Below are 10,391 nucleotides of genomic sequence, written 5' to 3'. Positions count from 1 at the left end.
CGTAGTTGCCTAACAATGGAGAAGTTATTGTTAGCTACAGTGGAGTATGAAGGATGAGAAGCTTTGGTGTATCAGAGGGATGCACGTAGTGACAGTTGTGGAACTAACTTACTCCACGGTTGCTAACAACACGGACTGATGAAGGCTGGAGTAGCTCAGTCCACGTAGTTGATGGAACAGCCATGATGCACAAGGAAATGAAGTAACTTATTCCTTTAAATCCTATTTAATACTTAAAACTAACTTGACAAGAGGAAAGAGAATATGAAGGAATGGAATCAAGTTCTGTTACAAGTTGTATAATTTATTTTATAACAATTAACAAAAATTTAGTTAAAACAAAGTGCTATTTCTTCCTTACATAACATTAGGTGAATAAAAACTGCAAATCATTAGAATATACACAGTTCAGGTAAAATCTGACATTGGCCTTTTGTAGATATTACTGATTGGCATTTTTCACTTGTACTGCTTCAATGGTCAACCATTACAAGAACATTATTACTAAATGGAATGAACTTTCAGATGAATGTGTAGGAAAACTCTGCCTTTTGAGCTTTTGTTATATCAGAGTGTTACATCTGAAAAATCACCCTTCAGTTGTCAAATGTATTATTACATGTACTATATATTACATTTAATACATTGGAGTCTACAGTTATTAACAGTGGAATGATCAACATACTGCAATACCCGTTTACAATTCCTGCAAATTCTAAACAGAAATAAAATATTACAATATTTAAAACTGTGATTAGAAAGATTTCAAGAAAAAATATTTTTAGTTGGATATAAATTTTCTGAAAATCTACCATATTTGTTACTATAAAAATCTGTTAGTTACAAAACATGCTGTAAGTATGTAGGAGAACAAACACAAGAAACTAATATAAATCTAGATCTACATTATACACATTGGAGCCTACAGTATGCTGCCATTTTTCAATTATGCTGCTAATGCTTGTCCATGAGGCAACACATCTTTTGCTGTCTGTTCAAAGATTTCAAAAATGCTGCCAGGTTCATAATATAAAAGGTCTATTGGTTAGTTGCAAAAAAATTCAGTCAGAGCTATAACAACACAGTGTTCTGGTGCTATTTTTTGCCGACTAAAAGTTATTATATTCCATTGTTACATAGATAGTATATAATATATAAAGTATAAATACTGCTCATAGAACTTTGAAAACTTGAATTTTGAATAAATTTTCAGTGTTGTAACATATATAGGTTGTAGTACTTTTATTTTACACATTTACTTACTTATTCTCACATTTCTCAATCAACCTACAGTAAAAAGTACTTGTAATATAGTATAAATTTGTGTGAAAATTAAATACAATTATAACTATGTAAAGTTATGAAGTTTTACTGATTATAAAGTTAGCTTCAAAAAGACTTTCTTAAAAATGGCATTTAAAAATATTTTTACTTCTAACAATAATAGGAAGGAATGAAGTATTATATATCAGTTTGAAGAAGAAAGAAAGGGATGACAAAAATAATACTTTAATATAATATTTAAGAACATGTCTGAAGATTTAGAGAACTGCGCAATTCAAACAATTATTTTTACATGTAACATGGTCAGACAACAATGTTTTAAATGCAATGTATAGAATAATTTGTATCTGAAGACTAGCTTATCTATCACATTTGATACTTGTACCAATATTACTCCGATAAGTAAGACTATTTGTATTAACTATCAGTTCAATTGAATAAAACATAAAATGTAAACATACCATAAATAAATAATACTATCTTTTCTCACATGGTTTTAACAAGATTTTAGTAGAAAGAGCAGAGTTGCCTTTAGCAAATTGTGGGTTATTCTTCTTTTTCTTGACATAGTGACATCTTTTTGTTTTAAGAGTAAACAAAAACTTTTAACAGAAACTGTATTCTATGTTAATATATTTATATTGTTAAAATGATCATCTGGAATCAAGTAGAATTTTTTGCAATATGGTGTTTTTGTTATGGTGTCAAAAGCAGTTTGACACCATATTATTGGACACATCGTATTAAACACCTCTCTATGTGGTTGACAAGTACCTGGTGAGCACGAAATATTCCAATTGTGTATTTGTATTCAATTTAATGTCTCTAAGTCAAAACAAAGAGGAATAACTGTCAATATTGGTAAGGCAAGCCTGTTCTTCCTACATTCTCAGATTTCTCATGTTAAAACATAACTTTCTCTCCCTCTTTTAATCAACAAAACCTTTCTATTCTTACGAGCTAAAAATTCTTTAAGTATAAAATGAAATCACTCTTCCTGATTTAAAAATATACTACATTTATAGTAATGAGGTAATTTCAGTTAAAGAGTAGGGAAAAATAACGTTATATGTACAAATGCTAAACAAGTACATAAAATTAAATGCTTAAAGATGATAACAATAAGAACACTCCATTTGGAGAAACAAATAATATAGTTTTAAAAGTTACAGTTTAAACTGACTCATGTACATGTTTGTTAGTCTTTTTCATGAAAACGGAGTGTACAACAGAGCTAAAATCATCACATTTGAGCTGCAATGTTAAACATAAAAGCAAATTTACATTATTATATACATTTGTGTATTGCAGCATTTTGAGCGCTTGAAGAAAACATAACACATGAACTGTTCCATTTAAAAATATTTGTATTAAATACTAGCAACATTTTAATTCTTGAAGTCTGGATTTGGTTCCACCGGAAAAATGTCGGTTCCTCCATCAAGGTTGAAACTTGTGATTTAATATTATGTTTGAGGGATTTTTATTTAATACAACAAGAATAGTTAATATTTCTTTACTCGGATATTAAAGTTGATAAAGCTGTTTAATTACAAGAACAAAGAAGGATTATTAATACATCTAAAGTAATTTTACAAGACCTAAACAAAAATCCTAATGGTACAAAAGCTTTGTTTCCCAATAAGGTTCTGCCACCACTGGTTATGTTTAGTGAGAAAAAAGGTTTTTCTTATTACTTCACAAAAATAATCCAGCAGTGGCAGTATTAGATGCTCCATGGGGAGTGGACAGGAGCTCTGCTTTCTGGTTCTGATAAGTTTAAATTTTACTGGGGCCCATATAGTGATATGCCTAATATCTGAGGGGGTTTATTTTGGAAATTTATCTAGTCTTAGAGGAAAAGTTTAAAACAAAAACAAAGAGTTCAAATAAAAACACAAAGTTGGTTGCATCCTTACAGTTCTGGTCTTGAAAACCAATAGACGAATTTCACTTAAGAAAAAAGGTTGATCATCAGCCTTGTTAACTTTGGTGGAAATAAGAAAGTATTAAAGAGTTAAAAATATGAAAGGATAATTTTTCCCGATTATATTTGTATTTTTTTTTATATACAAACTAAAAAAATATACCTGGGAGAAAAATTATTGTTTCATAATCATTAACCCTTTTGATAACCTTCCATTTCCATCACCACCAAAACTAATGTAGCTGACGAACGATTTCTTTTTTAGGTTACGGAGCAAAACAGAACGATTTATGGAAAAACAAGGCAGGATCCTCCACCAGGACAATGCTTCAGCTGACAAAGCTTTGTCAGTGAAGACGGTTATGGCCAAACACAAACCCCGTCTTAGATCATCCACCCTACTCACCCGACTTGGCCCCCTGTGACTTATTTTTGTTCCCTGAAGTCAAGTCAGATTTGAAAGGAACGAGATTTAAAATTGTTGAGAAGAAAAAGTGACATGTGTAATGAACAGGGTTACGGAAAATGATCTGCAGCACTGTTGGCACAGTGGAAAATCCGCATGGAGTGGTGCAAAAGTTGAAGAGGAGAGTACATTGAAGGGGGAAACATTAAATTGTAAATATCTGTAAGTAAAATTTGTTTTCAGCCTCAGTCCGGTTATTTTCAATCCACACCTCGTATACTTTAAAAATTTAGAAATTTGTTGCTATAAATTTTTTATATCAAATGGGCCATTTAATTACATTGCTTTGTTTCAATATTGATTTTATTAAAAATATTAGTGTTTACTGTCCATAAAAAACAACAATTTATAATTATTTTTATTTTATTTTCATAGTAGCATAACTCCAAACTTAATAAAATTAAACTTATAAGATAGTCATGTATAATATATCAAAAAAGGAAATGTTATCACTTACTATTATAACATATCAAGTGTCACTTCATATTCTAATACTTTTATATTACTCACTTTCGAAAGTAATTGATAGGAATTCTAGAAACAGTTACCACAGAAGAGATCAGCAACCAAGATTGAAAAATAGAAAACATTTTCTATACAGAATAAACATGAAAACATAATGAAAAAGAGTGGAACCGACAAATTACAATTAAAATTCACTAAATGTTATAAAATCTATTTCTATGTACATTCTTTTATAAAATCTTATATTAATACTTTCAGTATATACACAAAGTTTTTTTTTACATGATTTTCCTACGTTATTGCTTTAAATGTAGGTGGATGACTAATGTACAATTTATAAAGGTAACTATTTCAACAACTGCCAGTCACACTACTTAACATCGTTTGTCATTGCTTAAAAAAAATTATAAACACAGAAATTGTAAGTAGTGAGACTATGTAAATAATGAAATGTATACCAATAATTGACTAAAAATCAAGGAAGATCAGAGAACAACAGTCCTTAAAGCATCTTCAGGATAAAGCTCAAACAGAGCTTCTGCACCATCATTGAACGTGAAGGAAGTTCCACCATCGACGACAAGTCGAGCATCACGGCAGCGTGAGCGTACCCACAATGCTTGGGCGAAGGCACGGGGTGCAAGACCAGGAGGGGACGGCCACACGCCAGCAGAAATTAAGTCCCGTATTGTATAACACATATGGAAGTCCTCTGTAAATGAAAAATGTAATCTTAAATGTAAGATGTATTTCTTTTTCTGTGACAAATGTACAAAAACCATTCATATCATTGAAACATGTCACAATACAATTCAATATTCTCAGAGCATATTTACTTGAATTATTTTATTTTTCAATACTGAATAAACAATGTTCTAAGATAAACATAAAAAACACACACATTTGTTTTAAAATTCCAGTGTTATAAAATTCTGCAGTCTGAGACTTCAACCAGGTAGTCACACCCTCCCACGTCATCATCAAAGCGCTGCGTCATAAGCCAGGTCTGCATTGCTGGAAACAGGTGGTATTCACTGGGTGCAAGGTCCGAACTGTAAGGCGGATGTGAAAACAACTCCCACTTAAAAGCATCCAGGACTTCTCGAGTCCAATTTACGGTATAAGGTCGGACATTGTCGCGCAAAAGAAAAATTTTCAAACTTAACTTTCCTATGCGTTTGTTTTGTACTGCTCTTGTTAACTTTTGCAAGGTTTCATAATACCATGAGAATTTATGGTTGTGCCACATTCTATGAAATAAAAAAAAACTCCTTTCCTATCCCAAAAACAGTTGCCATAATCTTCCATGCCGAAAATGTTGCATGCATTTCCATGGTTTTTGGGGGAGTGTATCGATACGACCAATTAGATTTTACAATTCACATGTTTTACTCGTCACGTCTCCTGCAATGATTCGTTCAAACAGAGAGTCACCATCTTTTTTATAAGTGTTCAAAAATGTCAATGGAGCAACCATATGTTGGTTTTAATGGGTTTCTGTTAAGATTTTCGGTACCCATCTTGCACAAAATTTATGGTAACCACTTTTGTATGATAATTTTGTGCAACAAACTCCTTGAAATTTGAGGAAAACTAAGTGAGTGTTCTGTTATTGTGAATTGGCGGTCATCTTTAATCTTATCATCGACTTTAGAGGCAATTTCATCAGTCACAATGTGAGACTGTCCAATTCGTTCATCATCAAGCATATAAGTTCAGCCATTTTAAACCTTATGCACCACTAACGCACTCCACCTTCAGTAATCACATAGTTCCCATAAACTTCACAGAGTCTGTGATAAATCTCAATTGGTTTATTGTGCTTAGCCAACAAAAACTGTATTACCCACAGCATTTCACAATTCGTGGGATTTTCAATTGTGTCCCACATTTTAAATTGCTATTGTAAAAGGAACGACAGTAACCTCTCACTAGCACGGCTAGATAGCCACTGAACGGAAAAAATGCCCTGACATCAAAATGGCTCAGATTGTCTCTCGCTCCTAGTGGCTACAGAGTGAAATGTAATCCACTTTCTGGATAACCCTCATATAATGATGGCAAATGTCCTAAATCCTACTATCCTTTAAGCAATTCAATTGTTAGATGCAACTGTAAGACATGGTCAATTACATGTATCAAGAGTAAAGTTATACAATTACTCCATGTAACTATCTAGTGCTGCCACTACCACAACCCTCACATGTAATGTGATCAACAATAGCCAAAAATAGTGATTTGCAAGGACAAAGATGTTATAAGCGATAAAATTGTACTAAAATCCATACTGCACAAGTGGGAAACCTTAAATGTGGGACTTTTTGCACTAGAAAGGCCCCTTTTTAACAATAAAACGTAATATAGAGATTGTAAGCGGGGATACCCTATATGTGGGAGATATTATAACAGGGTTTCACTGTAGTTACAGGAAATGTGGGTGGCATCTTGAAAATCTAGATCAGTTACAATGAAAGACAGTTGATCGGCAGTTGATTAAGTGTACTATCCTAAAATAACACTGATCCACTCTACTTAACATCTGTTATTCTGTTGTCCACTAATAATCAGCATAACTTCTGGATGTGTGCAAGAAGGCTTTTGATATAACTACCATATCCCCAGCTGATCCAACTGTAGTGCATTGTACAATTACTCCGAAAACCGTATGGTTACTTATTACTAACGATAACAACATTGCATTTTACCTGGATCAAACAGTAGAGACTTATTGTACTTGTCGGCAACAGCATTGGCGTCAGTGGTGGGGACACCAGCACATCGCAGAATCTCCTCCACACCGTGGCTGGTGATGCGATTCATTGAGAGGTGCCAAGATGTGGATCCTGTGCCAGTGCTGACACACAGACCTGAGCTCTTAACTTTAGTTATTTCTCCTCCAGGCTTTAGCCGCATCTCCATATATGAGACTTGTGCAGACAGGCTCTCACCAACAAACACCTACACATAACAGTACTTATATTACTTGTACAAAAGAGGCTTTAAGCCACACTTTTATTTTTCAAATATATGTGTAGCCTGCAAATGTAGCATTATTGATACCACGCATTAGGTAGCTAAATTACTCAATGCAGCCATATGCTAAATAAGTGATTTGACACAGGATTCACTAACTTTACTAATGCACTTGGCAGAGCTTGGCTACAAGAGTGATATAACGAGCAGACAAACCACAGGTTACTGATAAAAATATGTAAGTCTATTATAAACTTTTATTCAAGTGGATTTCTCCCATGCGGTATATATTTCTGTAGCACTAACTGTAACGTTTAAAAATAACAGCCGAATTATTATTTTTCAATTGAATTAAATCAAAACATTTTCTACAAATTTATTTAGCTTCATAGCTCTGAATGTCCTCTAAACTACCCACAATCTAAATCTTTTGCTGATTTTACTAGTTTAGAAGTGCTTAAATTATAATTTATTTTTAAACAAAATTCTATTCTGGAACTGAAGTTATCAACAGCTCACAACACTTCTACATAGCTAATCTGAATGTATAGCATTCCGGCTAACAAAGTACTTAATTTTACAGGCCTCTTTTAATACGTTTAGGTACAATCTGTAAATATTGTTAAAAATAATCAACTTTTCACACAAATCACAAAGCAAATGAGAAAGAAAGAGAGTTAAAGATAGTTAATGCGACAGATATACATACCGTATGGTGGTCTACCTCACTATAGTTTTTACATTTTTGAATATAATTGAATCAAATAACGATTTTATCTGTTATATTATGAGAAAGAAGAAATTGCACAGTAGACAATGCCTCTATATAGTAAATGACAGTGTAAATATATTTGTCATTTCCGAAATTCATATAAAACAAACAACATTTTGTTAGGAGTCTGTAATAAAACTTTCTGGTGTTCACAAAGTAAAATCTGTTTTATTGTTAAGCATTTATAAATATAAAAATGTTTTAAAATAATTAAAGTATCTATGTTGTGTTACAAGATACAATTTCAAACATATAACTTAATAATTTTGGAAAAAATTGGAAATTTTTGTAGGAATGGAAAACTTGTAATACCGTGATCCTAAAGGGTTTAAGCAGGCATTTTTTAAAATAAAACAAAAAATTAGTTGAAAAATATATGTCAATGAATAATAAAAATAAAAATAGTTTTTTCCAATTTCTACAAAATTATGATAAACTTTTCTGAACAAGTTTTTATGAACAACTTTTCTCAATCATCATAAAAACATATTATATATATATTTTAATTAATTATTATTAATTATTAATGATTACACTATTAATTATTATTATTATTGGCTGATGAAAGCCTGACTGGTGACTAACGAGACTAATATTGACAAACCTCATTGAGCGCCAAGGCAGGCTGGGGAGGACACAAAGGGTGAGGTGATGCTGCACTCGACATGTTCTTGGCACCTGTATTCAGCTTGGTCCTAAACAAATCAATTTCACTCAATTTTATTTGTCAACAATTAAAATTAGGCGAACTTATACCATATTTAAAAAGCCTTAAAATTCAGGGTGAGGGCCAACTTAATCTTTTGACAAAAAACCTCATTTGAATATATATATCTGAATTTAAAGAACTCAATAAAAGGAGTACAATAGCAAAACTTTTTTCTAGAAAATGTTGCTAATGTCGACCCTGTTTAAAATGGTATCACATCAAAAATTACTTGAGACCTAATTATTTTATTTTAATTGTAGAGTAAATGACTTATAACAGTAGTAAGCACATCTCTTAAGGGTTTTAAAGACTTCATACCCAAAAATTTAACTAGTGGAAATATCTTTAGTTCAATCAGATATTAAAACTGTCATCAATTACCTCCTTGTATTAATTCAAAGCACTGATAATCTTATTGAAAAGACAGCATTTCTACTAGTTTATTTTTACATGGTTGGGAAATATGATAAATACCCCTTTAACCCTCCTGTTGATGACTATATTACCTGTAAATGATAAGGCCGTTACATATTTTTTTTACGCATATAAAAAAGTGTTTTTTACTTATACAGTATTTTTGAAAGTCATGCTTATTGTATATCAAAATGTTCATAACAAAACGTAGAAAATTATTATAAAAAAATAAAAATTATTACCTTAAGTATGAAAAGTGTAACTGCTTTGATAAGAAAATAATTTTTTTTTGAAAAATAAATTCATAACACTTTTGCACACTCAGATTTCTTAGAAACCACTATATACAGTTTTCAAAATAGCTATTATGTAGAAAATTTTACCCTGAACAAGAAAATATATACTTATACTACAAAAAAAATTGCTATAAGAAAGTAATGCTAGAAAAATGAACTATGTACACTGTAGTCAAAACTGGTGTCCATTCTGATGAGCTGCTGGTTTTCTTTTTCTTCCCAATTATCAACATAACTTTGTCTTGGTCTAGGCCTATGTGGGGCCTAACTTCTATGTCTGTTACGTGGTTCAGGTACATTTTCAATTTCCTGATCAGAAGGGTCTTTGTCATCAAAATCAGAAATATATTCCTCACCGTTTCCAGAGCAGAAGTTTTCCAATGCAGGACAATCCTCAGGAAAGTCCTCAGTTTCAATGTCACTTTGAACACCTACAATACTCTCATCACTCAAGTCCTCAATAATTTCCCTTGTGTCACTGGATAATAAAGGATCACTCATTTTAATTTTGCTGCTTTCAAAGCTGTTTCTTAGTATTCTCGTGCACGATAACCAACTAAACACAGAAAACAGAAGAAAGCTTGGAATGTAATATAACGATGGATACCCGAATGCGTACGAAAAGACGTGAAATATCCCGACCGAGCAGATTTTACAAACAGCTGTTTTGAACGACGACGCCTATCATTCATAATGGATGTTAGAATGTCGACACATCGACTGCTATCACGTGGAGTAATCTATTAAAAAAGTAAAATTAATTATATATCTCTGAAGAAAACTTTGTCTCACTTCAACATTGGCAATGGACAATATACGGTACACACTTTACTTTTCACGGGGCTCCTTTTTTTATCAAAACTTCAGAACTCAGGCATCACTTACAAGGAGACACAAAAAAAGTGTCACTTTTTGAGGCATAAAAAAGTTTAAGTTACCACTGCCTAATTTTGATAGGTGAGGCAAAATTGCCTCTCACAACAAGTACATAATTGTGTACCTTACTACTCATTACTGTTTCTCTATATGTATTCATTCAAAATTAAGAGGGGTCTACGGAAATTCAGTGCAATCTCTTAAGTTTA

The 10,391-nt window shown here is 32.1% G+C and overlaps 1 protein-coding gene across 1 annotated transcript in view; it reads right to left on the bottom strand.

Moving 5' to 3' along the window:
• Window positions 1-283: 283 nt before the first annotated feature.
• The window catches only part of LOC124369022 (NAD kinase 2, mitochondrial), a 43,143-nt gene continuing 33,035 nt past the window's right edge, over window positions 284-10,391 (bottom strand). Inside the window, exons 5-7 of the mRNA XM_046826686.1 lie at window positions 8,492-8,582; window positions 6,848-7,100; window positions 284-4,854 (exon numbers count right to left, since the gene is read on the bottom strand). Coding sequence (XP_046682642.1) covers window positions 4,628-4,854; window positions 6,848-7,100; window positions 8,492-8,582 — 571 coding nt within the window. The 3' untranslated portion in view covers window positions 284-4,627. The remainder of the gene's footprint in view (window positions 4,855-6,847; window positions 7,101-8,491; window positions 8,583-10,391) is intronic.

The sequence above is a fragment of the Homalodisca vitripennis genome, chromosome X (assembly GCF_021130785.1).
Source record: "Homalodisca vitripennis isolate AUS2020 chromosome X, UT_GWSS_2.1, whole genome shotgun sequence".
Taxonomy (NCBI): Eukaryota; Metazoa; Arthropoda; class Insecta; order Hemiptera; family Cicadellidae; genus Homalodisca; species Homalodisca vitripennis.
The sequence above is the reverse complement of the archived record's forward strand: the minus strand, read 5'-3'. Positions and strand labels throughout refer to the sequence as shown.